At 38.1% G+C, this 19,662-nt stretch overlaps 2 protein-coding genes across 3 annotated transcripts in view; one reads left to right on the forward strand and one right to left on the reverse strand.

The window, feature by feature from the left end:
- LOC149052461 (germinal-center associated nuclear protein-like) overlaps positions 1-8,608 on the reverse strand; it is a 37,820-nt gene extending 29,212 nt beyond the window's left edge. Inside the window, exons 1-4 of the mRNA XM_089181005.1 lie at positions 8,402-8,608; positions 8,055-8,175; positions 6,454-6,756; positions 2,334-3,130 (exon numbers count right to left, since the gene is read on the reverse strand). Of these exons, the coding sequence (XP_089037131.1) occupies positions 2,334-3,130; positions 6,454-6,756; positions 8,055-8,175; positions 8,402-8,428 (1,248 nt within the window). The 5' untranslated portion in view covers positions 8,429-8,608. The remainder of the gene's footprint in view (positions 1-2,333; positions 3,131-6,453; positions 6,757-8,054; positions 8,176-8,401) is intronic.
- A 1,660-nt stretch (positions 8,609-10,268) lies between these two features.
- Positions 10,269-18,654, forward strand: LOC149052464 (uromodulin-like). Of its 2 annotated transcripts, XM_089204290.1 has the most exons (6): positions 10,269-10,355; positions 14,774-15,117; positions 15,199-15,348; positions 16,024-16,146; positions 16,354-16,491; positions 17,256-18,654. In XM_089204290.1, exons 2-6 carry the CDS (start codon positions 14,793-14,795, stop codon positions 17,609-17,611), a joined length of 1,092 nt encoding a protein of 363 aa, XP_089060416.1. In that variant the 5' UTR covers positions 10,269-10,355; positions 14,774-14,792; the 3' UTR covers positions 17,612-18,654. The 2 variants fall into 2 exon arrangements, with proteins under 2 accessions (XP_089060416.1, XP_089060410.1); XM_089204284.1 differs by lacking the exon at positions 10,269-10,355 and having other exon boundaries at positions 14,638-15,117.
- Positions 18,655-19,662: the final 1,008 nt, after the last annotated feature.

Consider the following 19,662-nt stretch of genomic DNA (forward strand, 5'->3'; position numbering starts at 1 on the left):
AGAAGTATATTAGTGAGTATTTTTTCGTTACTTGCTCAGTGAAACTCGTGTTTGGATGCCTCAAGTAAGTGACATTTTCCTTCCCCAGCTGATTCATCAACAACTCAAATCAAGCAAATCTACTGCTACTGCTCGTTATGCGAAAAATTCGCGAAGCGACGCGACTTGCGCGAGTGTAACATGATAGCTTTTTTTCACTGTGTAAATTTTCCGTTGCCTTCTCGCCGCTTTTTCAAGCCTTGAAGACTTTTGTTTCATACAACAATGAAATACAAAAGAAACTTATAGCACTGAATAACAAAAACACGTGAACCGCGTATTTTTTCGACCGTGCGCGGAAAAAAATCGTATATACGGGTCTAACTACCCTGCGTCGGAGCGCATTAAATTTGTCTGCGCAGTTAACGTATAGATCGTTTTCAGTCACGTGACCACTTTACAATTGGCCGCCATATTGGTGCACATGTAAACAGTGAACTCGTATCGCGTGAGCTCTAAAAAAAGGTTTTGTGTGCGATTTTTGGCTGTGGAACCCGAACTGTTCGTGATAAAGGAGTTTAGGCGAACGAAATAAGAATTCTTAGCGAGGAAAGGCGAAAAAATGGATTTCTGCCATCAGCCGAAAAGACCTCACGGACAGCATTTTGGAGCACGGACGAGTCTGTGGTAGACATTTTATCTCAGGGAAAGCTGCAAAACTGTGGGATAGGTACAATCCAGATTGGATTCCAACCCAGAATTTAGGCCATAATAAATGTGATGCCGCAGAAAAGCTTCAAGCAGATCTAGAAGCTGCCGGGAAACGAGACGAGAGGGTCAGAGATCGTGAGATGAAGCGTGTTGCGGCAGAAAATGAAAAGCGGCTCAGGGAAGAAATCGAGGCCAAGCGACAAAAAATTGGCGAACCAGGGGAAAAGGTCAGTGACATTTCTTTCAATTTGGACTCAGCGATGGAAGTGGAAACTGAAACAGGGACAGCTACTCAAACTGAGGAGTTCGATTATTTATTTCACATCTCGACTGCCAAACCACCATTCGATGAGGCTTACTTCGCAAATGACAACGAGAAGGTGAGATTTTACACTGGATTGCCTGCTTATGATGTCCTGCAAACAGTTTTACCGTATGTTTCGAAATTCGTTGTAAGAAAGTCGCCAACTTTGTCACAGTTTCAAGAATTTGTTCTCACTTTAATGAAACTTAAACTGAACATGCCAATGCAGGATCTTGCTTACCGCTTTGGTATTTCCATTGCAACAGTTTCAAGGACATTCTCTGCATGGATGGTCGTCCTTGATGCTAGATTAGCCTTTCTCATAAGGTGGCCAGAGCGTGAGGACTTATGGCAGACCATGCCTCAATGCTTTCAAGTTGCCTTTGGCAACAAAACTACAGTAATTATTGACTGCTTTGAGGTCTTCATCAATAGACCGTCCAATCTCATGGCCAGAGCATGATGTGATGTGATGTGCGTGACTGTTGGCTTGGTGTTTGTTGTCATGTGCGCGACTGTTGGCTTGGTGTTTGTTGTATCCAAGACCATGCGCGCAGTTTATTGTTCCATCTTTCTCGGTAATGATCCAGATTGGAATCAAGGCCTCGTTCATCCGCTGAGAGTGCCGCACTTTCGCCAACACGACAAACTTGCTTGCGACCATATGCCCTCGCACGTTGTAAACAAACCCCGAAACCATTTGATTGTAAGCTTCCAGACTGCGAAAGGCTTTAAATTGCTTTTGCGTGTAAAAGCTGGTCTCAAGAACCAAATAACAGAGTAAATCTGTCGATTCAACCGGCGGAAGACAGTCAGGTTCGAAGTGTTTCCCCTCTATCAAGGCAGGATCGATTCCAATCGTCGAGATTTTCTTAACGTAGCGCTCTCTGACTTTCCCATCCAGCTTTTTAGCGTAATCAATCAGACAGTGGAATTTGAACAACATTGTCAGGATCAGACGAAGAATTTTTTTTTTCCTCGGAAGCCATAATTTTCGACTGTGAACTGAGAAGAATTATAACTTTGGACTCTGTTTGCATATATTTCTTACTGAAACACGTGACTCGGATGTGCACCAACATGGCGGAAATTATTTCTGTGACGTCACGTGAAAACGATCTATACGCGAGCGGTACTCTAAGTTATAAGAGATGAAGTACAAGATTTCTGTTTTGCTATGTTGAGTGGAGGTCAACTCCCCTTTCTAAGTCAATCACCTACAAACGAGAGCATGATGCCAACTACTTTTTCCTCTCATTGTAGCTAACCATTTAGCTGTCTACCAGCTCTTGCCGACTGCCTTATGACAAATAAAGTGTACACTGTACCACATACTTACATGAGTTGTAAATGTCACAGTTGCACTCCTCTTGACTGCACTGCACAGGACCTTTGAAACCATTCCAAATTGTGAATAGAACCTCTTCAGCCATGCATTCTTGTTGTAAGACTCAGGAATATCCCTGATTACCAATGTCTTCAGAAGGGAAATATCCACAGTTTGCAATTTATCTTCTGTAACTTTTTCCTTGTTTTCCTTTGCCAGCTGTTGCCCTTTTCCTGCATTTAAGGACTGACCAAAAATTCTTGTCTGTGGTTTAACTGTAGCAGCCACACCAAATGTATTTGATTTGGCCGGAGATGCTACTGCAAATGGAGGTTTTGGGACTGCAGTAGATTTAACCTGGAGAGATGGAGCAGCCAATGCTCCAAAAGTTAAAGAAGTTGAATCACTGATTTTCACTGTTTCACTTCCACTTTTGGTGCCAAAAACACTACTTGATGAGAATTCTGCTGAAGAAGAAGGTCCTAAGTTTTTAAAACCACTGAATGTTAAGTTACCAGATGATGGCTCCTTTACAGAAGCAACAAGATTAGAAAGAATACTTGAGCTGGTGTTTGCTGATGATGAATCCAAAGCCAATGAATTGTTACTTTGAAAGCCTGAGCTGGAGACAGGGTTTGAGGTCTGTGATTGCCCAAACAAAGATGCTGCTGGTTGAGAGCTTTGCACAAAAACATTTTTAGATGAGGTTGCAAAAGCATCTGCATTAGTTTGACTCATGCCAAATCCTGTTGCAAAACCACTACTAGCTGTAGATATGATGGAGGTACTAGCTTCCCCTGAAGACTGAACTGTAATTATGCAAAGAAAAAAAACATCAGTCTTGAAAAAAATAATTTTTGTCAATTTTACATTTACATGAATGTTCAACACTTCACACCCTAACATCAGTAAATGTGTTTTCTCCACACTGCTCTCTATATATTTCATATATATAGTTGATATATATGTTATATATATTATATATATATGTTATATATATTTATATATATTTATATACAAGGAGGATTTGTTTAACAATCAAGAGCTACTTTAGTTGGTGATCATTTCCTTCATTCATGCAAACCTAATGTTTGGTTCTGGGGTGATATTGTTTGGAAGAATTAGGTTCTGGTAGCTCGTAGGGGTTAAAGGGTAGTGCTATACATGTAGACCAGTACATGAAGAACATTTGTGGTAGTCTCAACTCAAGGTTTCAATAAAAACCAGTTCCCAGTTTCATAGACTGTACTACACAATGTGCATACATGTAGAAGATACATTTAGTTTAAATTCTAAATGGAGGTTAACCCTTTCACTCCCATGAGTGACCAAGACAGAATTTCTCCTTAGAATATCAATACAATATCAACCAGATTAGTGACGAGAATAAAGAAAAATATAAATTTAAGGATAATTAGTTGATCCATTACTAAATTCTCTGAACTTAACATATAAGAATTGTATGGTTGACAGTAAGGAGAATTACAATGGTCTGGGAGTTAAAGAGCTAAATGACTCATTTTGGACTCGCATGCTACTGCACACATGCAGTATAGAAATGATACTCACTATCTGCCCGCACTCACAATTTTTTAATAATCTATAACCCAATGTAACATTTAACGAATTTTTTTGGTTAATTTTGCTGGATGTTCACAACCTGCAAAAACCAGTTCCAATTGAGAAAAAAGATCTTGCTATAACAGTAATTAAATGCTGCAAACATTTTATTACCTCTAATGTGGTGAAGAATGTAGAATATAAAATAAGTGTCAAGTTGTGTTCTTTAAAATAAATGAGTTACCAATAATAAGATTCTTGTGTTTGCAGACAGATATCAGGGAAAGAAGATTTCTCCAAAATGGTTGTTTTTGGGAAGTCAAGATAATCGTTCACCAGATATTTCCCACGAGCAACTTGCAATGTTTGCCTCCCTGCAATTCCAAGAAACTTTGCACAGACACACCAATTTGATTACCAGCAACTCATTCACCCAACTCACTCCAAATTTGCATCTATGAACAACAACTGTGTCACTTGCCGTTGTATAACCCAACAAGTTAAAAAAATTTAAAAGTATCAAAATTGTTTCCTTGTTTGTGTTCTACAGTCTGAATTGAAAATCACAAAAACTGCTTCAAGCTGGAATTAACTATTTACTCCTGCAGAACAGAAAATATCAAAAACCAAAAAATAAAAACTTACAAAACCTCAATGCCACATGGCATGAATTTAAGGGAAAATTCAATCTTTTTTACAAGCCTCCTATGCCGGTCACTTAATACAAGATCAATTAACCACATAATTAACCCTTTAACTCCCAAGATATCATTAGTAATTCTCCTTACTTTCTGCTAAAGGATTCTGATTTTGTTAGTTTGGAGAATTTAGTATCAAATCCAGGGCGTGAAATTGCACTTAATACAGGCGCCAATGCGACTAAATTTTTCACTTTGGGGACCAAATCCTGAAAGTTAGTCGCCAAATTGGCGACTAGAACATTTCATCATAAGAGATATAGTGAATTAAAAAGATTTGCAAAGATAAATTCGCGGCAAACTTCCTCATTAAGTTTGTTTCTAAAACGTAGCACGTGCTTCTCGATCGACAACTAGACGCCATCTTGGATTTAGATGAGCCTGAAGGTTGTACATCATCCATCCTAGTGTCCACTTTGTGGCACGTTAAAGATCTTTTCCCCAACTTAATTTTGGAGGGTCTATCTAGAACGCTGACAGCGTAAAGAAAGATTTTGTTTGTCTTTGAAAATGGCGACCAACTTTTTTTTAATTGGCTACCACTTTGAAGAATTTAGGAGCCAAGTGGCTATCAGAAAAAAAAGTTTATTTCACACCCTGAAATCATATAGTAATCTCACAATTTATATTTTTCTTTATTCTCATCATTTGTCTGTATGATATTGTATAGATATAGTAAGGAGAAATTCTGTCTTGGTCATTCACAGGAGTTAAAGGGTTAAGATGAAGAAAATTTGAAATTAAATGAATTGAAAGGGAATAAAAATAGAAGGCAACTTCATTGTTTAATTATGCTCATGTTTGATATACATAATAAAATATTTTTATATTTTGGTACATTTTGTTGTGTTAGGTTGTGACCTTAACCCTTTAACTCCCATGAGTGACCAAGACAGAACTTCTCCTTACAATATTAAAACAATATCAAGCAGACAAGTGATGAGAATAAAGAAAAAATCTTAATTCGGGGATGATTAGTCGATCCATTACCAAATTCTCCAAACTAACATCACAAGAACTATATGGCAGACAGTAAGGAGAATTACTAAATGAGATCTTGGGAATGAAAGGGTTAACTCTTGACACCCTAACATCAGTATGCATATTCTCCATACTGTTCTCTATACATTTCATAATAGATTGACATCCTTACAAACTTTGTTGGAAATAAAAAGAATTGTGTTTCACAATCAAGAGCTTCCTAAGTTGGTGATCATTTCCTTGATTCTTAGGACCTCAATGTCTGATTCTGGGGTGATATTGTGGGGAGAAATTAAATGCTGATCACTATTACAAGTTAACCCTTTACACCCTGACACCAGTGTCCATTTTCTCTATACTCTTCTCTTTACAGTTACTTTGGTACTGACAAGGAGAATTCATTTAACAATCACAGCTTCTTAGCTTGGTGATTTTTTTCTGTATTCTCACGATCTTAATGTTCAATTCAGCAGTATTATATTAAGGAGAATTTAGATGCTGGTCACTCAAAGGGGTTGAATGTTTAAAGGTTAAGATTTAAATAGGCTGGGGCTTGGATTTCATCCTCACAAATAAAAAAGAGGAGAAGAACTGAGAGAAAAGGGTTCCTCTCTTTCAAACCCTGAATTATAATTATCTTATGATGAGTAAAAGGGACTGGAATAGGATTAACCCTTTCACTCCCAAGATCTATTTAGTAATTCTCCTTAGTATCTGCCATACAATTCTTATGATGTTACTTCAGAGAACTTGGTATTGCATCAACTAATTATCCCATGATTGATATTCTTCTCTATTCTCATCACCTGCCTGCTTGATATTGTATTGATATTGTAAGGAGAAATTCTGTCTTGATCACATGTGGGAGTGAAAGGGTTAAATAAATCATTTACCTGCATTTTGTTGAAAATTTGATACTGGTGTAGGAAATCCAGAGCTGAAAACTGGTTTGGCTAAAACTGCTGAAGAAGTATCAGGCTTAGCAATTGTAGACTGAGATATAGATTGAGATGAGGGAGTAATCATTGAAGCAGCTGTAGCAACAAAACCAAAATTTACTGTCTCAGTATGTTTGATCTGCTTTGCTTCTGCTTTATCACTTGTGGCAGGATTGTGGTCAAGTGGACTAACATAGTTTCTCTTAGCTGGTCTTTGACCTGGCACACTTGGATGCTGTCTCTTTGTCTCCTGCTGACCTAAAGAAAGCAATTAGATACACAGTGTATTTTTTTATTTGAATATTCATGTAGCCATGCCTCATTCTACAAAAGGCTTGTAATTGCCTGAAAGGAGGATTCTCTCCACCCAGAAGGTATACGTATTTTTATAACTTGTCTGGGACCAAAATTCTTCAAATGACAGTGTTGCGCATTACTCAGTTTGAAGTGTTCAAAATTTACTCATCTCAAAATACACGTATTTCTTAGCTTGATTAGCCTCTGATGTAAAGCTTGCAGATTAGCCTCTGATGCAAAGCTTGCACCCTCTTCCCCACTTTCGTAAAAAATTCCCAAATTCAATCCTAAATTGCATCCAGGTTGGGTTAAAATTTGGACAATAATTATTGGTTCATCAAAAGAAAGTAACTTGTTAAAATCCACAGCACATGGATAGTACTCAAAGAATTCCAACAAGATGTCCAGCTGTAAGATCTGAGAAACAGACTCTAGCTACTCTAGGACAGGAATGCTTTCAAAAATGTTTAACCCTAGACAAAGTGCATAAAACCGAGATACATTAATGTTACAGCCAGTCACGCATTTTGATACAGTGTAACAAAACTATAACGCATGCTGCCACTCCTTCTAATGAGATATCTCTACTTCAAAAAATAATTCTTTTGATAAAAATAAATTTGTTTTGGATATCACCATACTCTAGGTTGACTTTTTCATGATCCATCGTCTTGTTCTGTTTAATTATTTTGCTTTTCTCTAAATGATTGTTGTAATACATGTAGTTTTATAAGATTTTACTATAAACTACCCACCCATCTTATCTTTAGCTTGAGCTATCCCAAGCCACTGGCTTTAGTAACTCTTAATACAAAATCAAAAGAGACTTGTGTGTGTTTATCTTGCATGATTAACAAGTAGTAAAGATTTTACAAAGACAGATACAGTAGTATGAGTCACAAGGACACATCAACAGCAACTTCATTTGAGTTAATTAGGCAATAATATCTTTGTCACTAGCTAATCACTAGGAGGTTCATTATTTCAATTAGTGGTACATACGGTATATGTACTCTTTGTATGCAGCTTTGTATGCAGTAGTATGAGTCAGAAGGTCACATCAGCAGCAATTTAATTTGAGTTAATTAGGCAATACTATCTTTGTCACTAAATAATCACTAGGAGGTTCATTATTACAATTAGTGGTACATACCGCATATGCACTCTTTGTATGCAGCTTTGTGTTATGTTATTAAACAGAATAATTATGTACCTTACATACACTTGTGCGTATGTATGAAGAAATAATATCTCTGTACCTGGAAATTTTCTCCTCTGAAGTGGCTGCCCAGGAGCTTGTAATGACAAGGCAGAACGATGATCGCGAGGGTAACCAGGAGCTCCAGAACCCTGTGAAAGCCTACGAACAGCTTCTCTTTTCTGTAAGAAGTACATTTACATGCATTAAGGTAGCAAATCATTAAACTTTTCCAGAAGAGAAGGAGAATTAAATCTAAAAAAAAAACGGTTGCTGGATCTCGTGCTTTATCTCGTGCTGTATCTGGTATAATCTTACTGTTTTAAGAAATATCCGCTTTTAAATACAAAGTACAGAGGTATATACGAGAATAAGGAGTCCATTAGAACGTTCAGTTTCAATTCTCACCTTCTTCAGTCGAATCTGACTCGACATGCTTGAAAAAAGAAGTTCACAGGATCGATTTCCTATTCCAGTGGTTCCGCTGACAGCTTATGACGCTGTGAGATCAACCAACTACGACCAAACAATCAAGATCGACGATGTCTGCTAAACAATGTCTCGAATGGACGGAAGGCGTCCGCCAGTGGGAAAGTAACCTCTCGTTCACTGAAGACTTCATGAAAGCTGCAGGGAATTTCACGGAGCGCCTGTTATGGAGACCGTTTCAAAGGGCCGTTGAAGACATACCCAAAACCTTGACGACGGTTGAAGCGAAGCCTTTGACGATAAAATAATACTTTACACTAAACAAATGTAACTCATTTTCCACCACACAAAAACTTTTCCCCACTCGGGGGGGGGGGGGGGGTGGGGGAGAGCTTCAAAAAATATGGCGCCATATTTCATTCTCTTCGTGGGTGAAAATATATTTTCAATTATTGAAACTGCTCCGCGCCAGTTTATAATTTAGTAACGTAAATTGGCCACCACAAGAGAGTAGCAAAGCTAACGTTTCGAGCGTCAGCCCTTCGTCAGAGCGATTGGCGATAGGCTATCGCTCGGACGCGGAGGGGCTAAGTATATTCAGGTGATACTGGATTACGACCAGCGGACATAATAAACCACATACTCGGCTTGGCCGTTATCGGTCGTTAAAAACACTTTTTTATCATTTTTTCCCCATTAATCAGGTTGATTGGTTTGTTTGGGTGGGAGTATGTAAACACTGTTAGAAAATTTTATTTCCTAGACTTTTCAGCCATAATTTGATTAGGGGGGGAGGGATGGGAGATTTGTCATGGGTTCAGCAGCCGACTTTGTATTTAGATAAGGCTAGGTAAATACGGAAAAAGTATTTTTCTGCTCAAAGTTTAGATGAAACATGTGCTCTGACTAGTTGAAACTATGTACTTTATAATAGTACGGATAAACGGAGAGAAACCTCAGCAGTGTGTCTCATTTCCGCTCCAAAATTTCTTCGGGTTCATCCAAAATTCAAATTTGGAATCGTTGGTCTCAGAAAAACACAAAAAAACCCAAGTACCAGACTGCAATAGGGAAAACCGCTACGTTTACATTTAAAAAACGACAGGAAATAAAGATCGATGGCGTAGTTTTTAGATTTTCTTTCTGACAAGATATTTGAACTTCCTCGATACCTATCACAATTTATATGCTCTCCTTTAGTCTGGAATATTTCCTTAACACATCGCGAAAAAACCACGGGGTAGTCTGAAGCGGGTGGTTGATAACAAAAACATTGTTATTAGCTATCAGCTATTGAACCATCCCTGTAGGAGGAAACAGCTAATCGGAAAATTGTTGTGAACTATTATGCGCGCGTTTAATTAAACGAAACATATTATTATTGTTGTATATACTTTGCAGTTATTAATCGTGATGAACACAGTTGTATACGATGTGAATCGAATGCGTATGCTACAATCCTTCTTCAGGTGATAAGGTCGAATGGATACGCCTGCAGTTGTGCTCTTTGACCGTGCGGAAAAACCATGCGGTCAGATGCTAGCGATCGAGAAGTCGCGATCCAAAGCTACCCCATCGTGGAAAAAAAGATTTTAATTATGTGCAAATTTATTATTTTCTTCCACTTTCTGCAAAACTTTGATCCACTTAGTCTCACATAGAGGATTCTCTGGTGTTGATCAAAAAGTAGTTATTTAATACGCAATGAAGAAAATACCTGCTGTGCCTGTTTTACTTTACTAAAAATTCATACTGCGACTTAATTTTGGCGGAGAGACCAGACGTCAATAATTTGCATGACAGTATAATTTAGTGTAATCAACTAAAAAAATTAGCCAGAAGTTTGCGTTTAATTCAGCTGACAGAAACTCTACTCACACAACGGAAAAAACGATGATGACCTGAAGTTGCCAGTTACGGGGAACGGTCTTGGGTAAGTACAAAAGTTCTTTCTAAAAGATTAATTTTATTTAATATGTATCACAAGAAGACTATGAGAAGTTGAGCCTATGGCTTCATCTTGGATGTTTTTAAATTAGTTGGTTCTTTGTTATGCGGCTGACCACGGAGGCTTTCTTCAGGAGGCCAAGTCAAATTATTTCAAGGGATATTCTAAAGAAGCCAGTTTAGCAATGTATTAATGAACTACAGACTTTAACTCACGGCTCTATCATGAAAAAGTGAAGCTCTCATACGCGATTTCTCTTTCAAAACATGATTCGCTGATGTCAGAACCTCCTTTTGTTAAATTATTCATACGCTTTTGAGAGAAGTGTTGCACCCGCTAGTTTGATAATTTTGGACTATACACTAGCTCACACTTGACTTTACTCTTGAGCACGCTACGTTTTGTCACGAGCCATGATTTTTAGGTTCCATCAGTGATTGCACTTAAGAGTAAGAAAAGAAAAAAAAAAGCAAAAGATTTACGACAAAACTCTCAAGAAATGTGATGCAAAAAAACCGCGCACTTTTGTCAAAATGAAAATCGAATCCAAGTTTTTAGATTGCCCTATCTGTCTCACATTTTAATATGGAAATAGTAGTTCATAAAAATTACCAACCCTAATCACCCAAGTAATTACCAATACATCAGACTATGATCTTCATCGGTTTGGGCAAAATGCATAAATAAGGAACAAAGATAAAGAATTGAATTCACATAGTAAAATACCTATAGGACTTTTTGGCTAAATCAGGTCGAGCCGAACTGAATTCTCATTTTTCTGTCGATCATGCCCCAAGGATCTACCCACTCTCGGTCTCTAAATAATGACCTGGGTACCAAAATTTGCCCTCCTTTTCGGTCAAAAAGAAAACTTTCATAGCTGTATCATAGTGACAGATGAAAAGAAACGAGTTATGAAAGTCCGATTTTTTCCGTGATATTTTCTCAGAATATATAACTAAGAGTTTCGCTGCCGTTTATTTACATTTATTATAATTAACGACGATATCATGTTTTGACTTTCGGCTAAAATAGGTCTTGGAAAGTCCGCTGGTGGCATTAAAACTTTTGAGATAAAGCATCCTGTTACATAGTGACACCACTTGCGCATGTTCTGGCCCATATAAAGTTCCAATTTCAACGCAGGCTTAGTTTCAAAGTCATTTCTCTCCCAACGATCAGTTTTTTCGATCTTGAAAAGGAAAAGAAGACTGCGATACTCATTTAGGCAGGTTCACAGCATAGTAGAAGTACCTTATGGTTTGCTATCATTATGATAAGATGAAGCAAAACCAACAATATCATTTTGGGAAATTTTTATCAGCGTTTTCAGGGGCGGCGAACTGTGTGCTATTTTAAAAGTAGAGCGTGAATGTTTGAATCAGAAGAAAGAGCTACTAATACATTAGGGAATGGGTCTTAAAGAATTCGGTTCCTTTGTTATTTAGATGTCTGTTTCCAGTTTGCGTGCGTTGGGACGACGACCGTTCTTTGTACTAAGTAAAAACTGTTTCTGCCCTTGAGGAATTGCATTTAAGAAGCTCTGACACTTCTATTTCCGTGTCTCATGGACCCGTGCCATATCTAATGCACGCCTTTTCACATCAAGCTTTAAATTTGTCGTAGACATATCATATCGCTTGTCGTGAGAGTGCGATATGTCATACCACTTGGAATAAAGCCAAATAATAAGTGGCTCTGCAGTTATCGTATTCCCTGGTGTTCTGTAGACGGCCACATATTTGTATCACTGTGCTTTCAAAATTTCAACTCTAATTAGTATGCTAATAAGCTTCACCGGCGCCCGCTGGTTTGATAATGTTGGACTGTAAAGATAAAAACTTCAGTTATCTCTTAAACTCGCTCCTTTCTGAGATCAGCCATGGTTTTTAGGTCTCAGCAGCGACCGCACTGAAGAGCAAGAAAAAAAAATCTAAAACATAAAGACAGACCTCTCAAGAAAAGTGATGGCAAAGAGTTGCCTCTTGTCAAAGTGAAATTTAGAGACAAAAATTATTTGAGGTCTCACATTCTGATATAAAAATGAAGATAGGAGGTCAATAACACTACTAGCGCATAAAAAAGTATGAGGAATCAAGAGAAAAAGCAGCAATCATACTATAAAATGCTTTTAGGTCGGGTTGGACGGGAAATTATTTAGCTTTCGTTCATGACGTAAGGACCAAAATGCGTTCAGCATTAATGTCATGACCTAGCGAAAAACACGTTCACAGTTCTGCCCTATTCCTAACAAGAACAATGTTATAGCTGCGTCAAACGAACGATAATAAGAAGAGAGTTTAGAAAAGCCAAAGAATTCTCAAAAAATGCTTTTATTTTAGATGAAACAAAGAGTTTCGTTGCTATTTACTTACATTATGACAACGATGTCGTATTTTGATTTTCCAAGAAGACGGAAATTCTGCGAGGATCTCAGCCAGAATGTTTTCAAAGAAAGTCTGCAGGTGGTATTAAAAGAAGTTTCAAAAAGAGCATTGTGTTTCATAGTTTCATCATTTAAGCATGTTGGGGTCCGTAAAGTTCCTCTTTCAATATAAGTCAAGTTCAATTTAAAGTCAATTTGTTTCCAAAGACCTCTTTGTCGATTTTGAAAAGTGAAGGAAGACTGCGATATTCACTCAGTAAGTAGCATAGCATAGGAGAAGTACCTTATGGTTCTGTTATCATCATGATAGGACAGAGCTAAACCAAAGATATCATTTGGGAAATTTTTAATACGCGTTGTCAGGGCAGAACTGTGTGCTATTTTAAAAGTATAGCGTGAATGCTTGGATCAGGAGAGAGAGTCTTAGAGGAGTATGTTACTTAGTATTTCGATGTCGGTTTTTTTTTTTTTTGCATGCATCGGGACGACGACCGTTCGATGTACTTAGTACAAACTACTTCTGCCTTTGAGGAATTGCATTAAAAAAGCTTTGAAAACTTCGTATTGGAAGAAAATAAGTAAAACTTTTGATTAAGCCATAGACAAACGTGCAATGGGACTTTTATAGTACCCGTGTCTTATCGACTCTTGCCGTATCTAACGCTTGCTTTTTCACACCAAGCTTATTTGTCGCATGCATGACATATCCCTCGTCATGCGTGTTTGCGATATGTCATACTGCTTGGAAAACAGCTGAACAATAAGTGCCTCTGCAGTTATCGTATTTCCTGTTTTTCTGTGGATATCCTCATATTTGTGCTCTCAAACTTTATAATTTCATTTCAGGTGAGTTTATATAACTACAATGGGAGTCCAAGAGTTCTTTAGAGACAGCTGTCGTTCATGACTTAAGGACCAAAATGTGTTCGGCCTTAATGTCATGAACTACTTAAAAATACGTTTGCAGTTCTGCCCTATTCCTAACAAGAACAATATTATAGCTGTGTCATGACGAAAGATAAGAAGGAACGAGTTTTGAAAAGCCAACGAATTTTGAAAAATGTTTCTATCAGATAAAGCCAAGAGTGTCGTTGTCATTTACTTGCATTATAACAGCGATATCATATTTTGAATTTCGAAGAAAAAGGAAATTCTGCGTGGATCTCAGCCAAAATTTTTACAAAGGAAGTCTGCAGGTGGCATTAAAAGAAGTTTAAAAAAGAGCATCAGGTTTCATAATTTTATCATTTAAGCATGTTGAGGTCTGTAAAGTTCTTCTTTCAATACTAGTTAAGTTCCATTTGAAGTCAATTTGTTTCCAAAGATCTCTTTATCGATTTTGAAAAGTGAAGGAGGACTGCGATACTCACTCAGGCAAGTTCATAGCATAAGAGAAGTACCTTATGGATCTGTTATCATCATGATAGGACAGAGCTAAACTAACGAAATCATTTTGGGAAATTTTCATAAACTTTATCATGGGCGGCGAACTGTGTGCTATTTTTAAAGACTAGCGTGAATGTTTAGATCGGAAGAAAGAGCTGCTAAGACATTAGGGAATGAGTCTTAGAGGAGTCTGATACTTTATATTTAGTTGTCTGTGTTTTTTCTTTTTTTGCATGCATGCATAGGGACGACGACCGCTCGCCGTACTTAGTTAGAACTGTTTCTGCCAGTAAGGGATTGCATTTAAAAAGCATTGACAACTTCTTATTAGAAAAAAATAAGTAAAACTTTTGATTAAGCCATAGACGAACGCGTAACGGGATTGTTTTAGTATCCGTGTCCTATAGACTCGTGCCATACCTAACTCGTGCCTTTTCACATCAAGCCTCAAATTTGTAGCATCCATGACATACCCCTAGTCATGTGTATGTGCGATATGTCATACTGCTTGGAAAACAGCCAAACAATAAGTGCCTCTGCAGGTACCGTATACTACGTATTCCCTGTTTTTCTGTGGACGGCCACATATTTGTATATCACTGTGCTCTCAAACTTCATGATTTCATCTCAGGTGAGATTATATAACCACAATGGGAGTCCAAGAGTTCTTTCATTTACCAGTTCTCCTCTTCATGTTGGTATCGTTTCACTCAGTTGTTACTCAGTACCACCTTGATACACGTGAAGTCTCCATCTTTGGTAAGATGATTCAAAAACACATTTTTAAAACAATCATTGGAGCAGCATTCGGTGATGTGTGTTTGCGGGAATGTTATCGTGATGTCAGATGCCAAAGCTTAAACTATGTGTTCACCCAAGACAAGTGTGAGCTGAGTAACCGCACAAAGGAGGCCAGACCTGAAGATTTTGTACCCAGCTCTGAGAGATATTACTTCAGACGAGATACGAAGAGAGGTGAGCGTTAAGGCAAAATGATTTGGCCAACTGTCCTAAATGGAAAGACATAGTGTCTCTTTTACTCTTTTTGTTTTCTAGCTATTCTCGGTGCCATTCCAGAACTGCCTGCAGACTCGTGTAAGGAAATCAAGGCGAGTGAAGGTGGAAAAGCGGTCAGCGGCAAATACTGGTTGAATTTCATCATACTTGACACTCCTGTGTTGGCTCATTGTGACATGAAAACAGAAGGTAGAGTAAGACAGTAAAGCAGAAGCCTTTGTTAGCCTTTGTGCTAGGTATAATCGATCGTTAGTCTGGTCGTCTGGGTGAGAGTTGTCCGAAGAAAGACTGTGACTATGTTGAAGAAAGGTTGGAATTTTCCCAAAACGTCATAAACTTTTTCCCTCATTTATTTTTATATCACTCTTCAGCACTTCCACACTTGAGGTGACTAGTTTCGAACCAGCAAGGAACTTCTTTATATGCCTGACCTCGTGCCCAGGTCCTACCGTGTAACTAGAACTGAAATTGGCCGTTAGAGGCCTGGTTACGAAACTAGTATCAGCCCTCTTATAAAGGTATCAGTAGGCGGGTTATCAAAAACATCATACATAGAGCAAAAAAAAAAACAACTAAGGTTACCTAAGTTCTTGAGATGTCAGGTTCAAAATGCACTCCGAGAGATGTCTGATTCCTCTAAAATAACTATCTGCCAAAGCTTCCTTATTTTCCAGGTTGAAATCAGAGTGAACTAACATGAGACTCGCGATAGGAAAACTGAAATTAAAGGAATATTCATGTTAGCAAATCAAAATAAGTGATATAAAAAGAACATAAAAGCAAAAAAAATAAGTTTCCGAATAAAAGTGCTTGAGGATCAATGAATATTTTAGCTTTAAATGAGTTTTTTCCATTCTTTAACAGATGCTGACGAATGCACTACCTCCGTTCGTATTTGTAATGAGAACGCCGACTGCAAAAACACTCTGGGATCGTATAGTTGTTCTTGCAAAATTGGTTTTTCTGGAGATGGACATACTTGCAAAGGTAGAAGAGGTTTTATGAGTGAGCTTCCATATTTACACCACAAATGCTCAATTACAAGTCAAATTTGGTCTTTCGTCAAGCAAGTTTCGACATCCATGGGCCAATTTATCATCCGTCGGATTCATAGCAAATATGAAAATCCGGCAAGTCTCTTACTGTTCCTTTCTCATTTATTATCTGTATCAACCTGCCAATTTATATCAACAGATGTTGATGAGTGTGCCAGCAGCGAGCACGACTGCCATGATTTGGCTTTATGTACCAATACTGTGGGGTCCTTCACCTGCTCATGTCACCATCCGTACGTAGGGGATGGAAGATCTTGCAACTTTGCAAGCCCGTCAGGTTAGTGCCTCAGGTCTTCTAAATCTGAATTTCGTATCTTATTTCTTGGTGTAAAATCCTACAGCTGTTCCTGTAACTATCTTCTCTTAAGCAGGAGCTCGCCGTCGGGTAGTTATAAATAATCATACAGAAGGTGATCAAGCAACTTGCACAAAATAGAACCAATTTTACGTGGAAATTTTTGATCCAGCTGGCTGTGCAAGTGAAGTGAGCTGAAGCGAATCGTGTGTTCTTCTGTTGAAGAGGTTTCCCACTTTGATCCCAGAGGAAACAAAACTTATAACAGTAAGGATTACTGCACAATGAAATAACTCAGAGGGAGTACATTGGCGGCTCCGATCTGTATCGTAATGGTTAGGCCACATTGTAGAGCTCCGACTACTGTGCGGGAGATGAAGGGTTCAAGCACCAGACCTTACTTATACTTAGGGTCTTAAAATAACTGAGAATGTGTGTATGATATGTGAAAATGTTTGGACATTCTTCTCTTCTCGGATAAAGACAATAAACCCTAGTTCACGTCTCCTTCATCTTTTCTGTACTGGTTAGTAAGGAACGTTAAAGAGAGCCCTCGCACTTCTCGAAAAGGGGAGGGAAAGTTGCTCCCAGTGTTGTGGTCTGGCCGTGTTATCGTTTATACAGGTCCCCATTTCAACCAGCTTTAAGCTGAACGGGGTCAGCCTGTCTAGGTAAATAAATTGCATTTGAAGGTTTATTTCTCTGTTTTTGAATTTCTTAAATCATTCCTTCTTTGCCCATTTTAGAATGTCAAAACTATCAAAGTCTGACAGGAGCAGACAGAAGGATAAATTACACCAATCAAAACACGGTTTGTGACGGCGGACTCAAGGGTTGGTACCGTCTGGAAGGAGCAGCAGGTGCAAGAATGCCTACTTCATGTCCACCTAAAAACCAATGTAACACTCACGCTTCCGGATGGCTAAATAGTACACATCCTACAGTAGATGATGGTCAGGTAAACGGGACAGTTTGCTTCCACTGGGTGTCAGACTGTTGCCACTGGTCAAGTTCCGTCAAAGTGATAAATTGCGGCGGTTACTATGTTTACTACATAACTGGCACACCCGCATGTTACCTCCGTTACTGCAGCACAGACTAAATCGATGCTGATTCAGAAAATTATAACTAGCTTTCAAGAGTCCCCCCGTTAAAAATGCTTACACTCTACTGTATTTTTGCTTTAGTGCTTATCTCAGAAAGTAAGCGAGCTAAGATTGGTAATAATTGCCCTCGATCATCTGGAAAAAAATTATATCTCACCTTTTATGTGTTCTAGAAGTTGGAAACGTTAGCGATAAAGAAGTTTCAGGCCTTTGTGAGATATTCCAAAGTGAATGACACATTTAGTTTTCTGCCCTTAAGCTCCAAGATTTCAGGGGGATTCAATAATTAACTTGAGGTTATTGGAACCTGATTTTGATTTTAATAAGAGGGCAAGGTTTGCTTTGTATTAAAACGAGTATCAGAAGGCAAACACTTACTAGTATGGCTTAGTGTACATGCATAATGTAAAACTTTCTTGAATAACGTTGTGATGGTCCATTTTAGCACCAAGCGGCTGAACCACAAAATTCACCAATTGTTTTAGAATTAGCAGGAGAAACTCTCGAAATAATTATAGGTTATGTCTACCAAATGCAGACTGTCTACCGATTGGTGGTCTTTCGCTTTTAGAGGTGCCGAAACCTATGACGGCTTTCCCCGCAACATTAAGATTATTAAGAATGTGAATACCTCAGAGTTTGGTGATTAAGTACCTCACCATTTGATGTCAGGGGCGCTTATTATGCTTGCTCGAGTTTTAGTTGTTACATTCTCGTAGCGTAGGTGATTATCTTATTTATATTAATTTTTACGCTTTTAAGCGGCATTTTCTTTGTTAATGTTTTATTTAATTTTTTTAAATTCATAGTAATCATGGTAAAGGGCTCCCACTGAAATATAAATCCAAGCAATGAAACTCATGCTTTCTAATTGAGTGGTTTTGTTATGGTATGTTTCTGCAACGAAGGGTCTTGCAGATCACAGGTACCGTTTACTGTTTGAAGTACACAATTAAAATACTTGACAAATGCATCATATGGAGCTTAGTTTTTAAGTCACTTAAAAAAAAATAAAAATAAAAATGGGCCAAACTAACCTTACCTTGCTTTTTTTTTTCCTTTTTTTCATTTTTCTTCGCTTAGAATGACGTGTAACTGAAATCAGGAGATGTTTGGGCGGCTAAAATTTGAGAGCGCCAAAAAGATATTGCGAGTCATTATGGTGACATGACATGTTAAAATTGGCTATTCACACCTTGGCGGACAAGAGAATTCAGTTTTGAAATACAGTCGAACCTGTCTCAAGCGGCACTGCATTTTCCCTTTAACTCCCGTGAGTGACCAGAGCAGAATTTCTCCATACTATATCTATACAAAACTATCCAGACAAGTGGTAAGAATGGAAAAAATATCAAATATGGGATTACTAAATGATCCGATACCAAATTCTCCAAACTTACACAATGAGAATCGTTTGGCAGACAGTAAGGAGAATTATTAATGAGATATTGGGAGTTAAAGGATTATGCAGTCATCTTGTATTCAGGTTACTTCTCACCTTCAGAGGCCGAAAAAATCGATTTTTATTTTATTTGACCAAACTGAAATTAAACATTCAACGTAACGTTTCCATTAAAAAATTTATGAAATCTTTAAAAGCACCTGAGTAATTTGGAAAAACGTATTTTCAAAGAAAAGTCACTAAACCAGGTAGGTGTCATATTCTCGGACCAAGGCCGGTCCCCAGGGGGAATTTTCGCGGCAACCGCTCTCAATGGGGCTCGTTTTTTTATGTTTTTTTTTTCCATATTTTGTTTACCTTGCGCACTTAACAAAATTCACTTGTGGAAGCTCTTTGCTCATGGAAAAGTTGTTTGCTCGTAGAAAAATCAAAAGCAGAAGAAAGTCTCTGGTAAAAAAAAAAGGAAAAAAAGGGAAAACAGGTCTAAAGAAGAAAGAAAGAGAACCATTCTGGTCAAGACAAGAAAAATTCCTTTGTGAAAGCGACTAGTATTGGCAGAGCTTCACGCTGGCGCCCAGATTTCGTACAAAGAAGTCGCCTCAAATTATAATTTGAAAGCTGTCTATCGATTCGTTGTCTTGCTCC

The sequence above is a fragment of the Pocillopora damicornis genome, chromosome 1, assembly GCF_964200805.1.
Source record: "Pocillopora damicornis chromosome 1, jaPocDami1.2, whole genome shotgun sequence".
Classification (NCBI taxonomy): Eukaryota; Metazoa; Cnidaria; class Anthozoa; order Scleractinia; family Pocilloporidae; genus Pocillopora; species Pocillopora damicornis.

Coding starts and splice junctions, on each gene's coding strand:
- LOC149052464 (XM_089204290.1), top strand. CDS start 14,793: ATGGGAGTCCAAGAGTTCTTTCATTTACCAGTTCTCCTCTTCATGTTG. Junction 15,118..15,198: donor CAGACGAGATACGAAGAGAG/GTGAGCGTTAAG, acceptor TTTGTTTTCTAG/CTATTCTCGGTGCCATTCCA. Junction 15,349..16,023: donor TTGTGACATGAAAACAGAAG/GTAGAGTAAGAC, acceptor ATTCTTTAACAG/ATGCTGACGAATGCACTACC.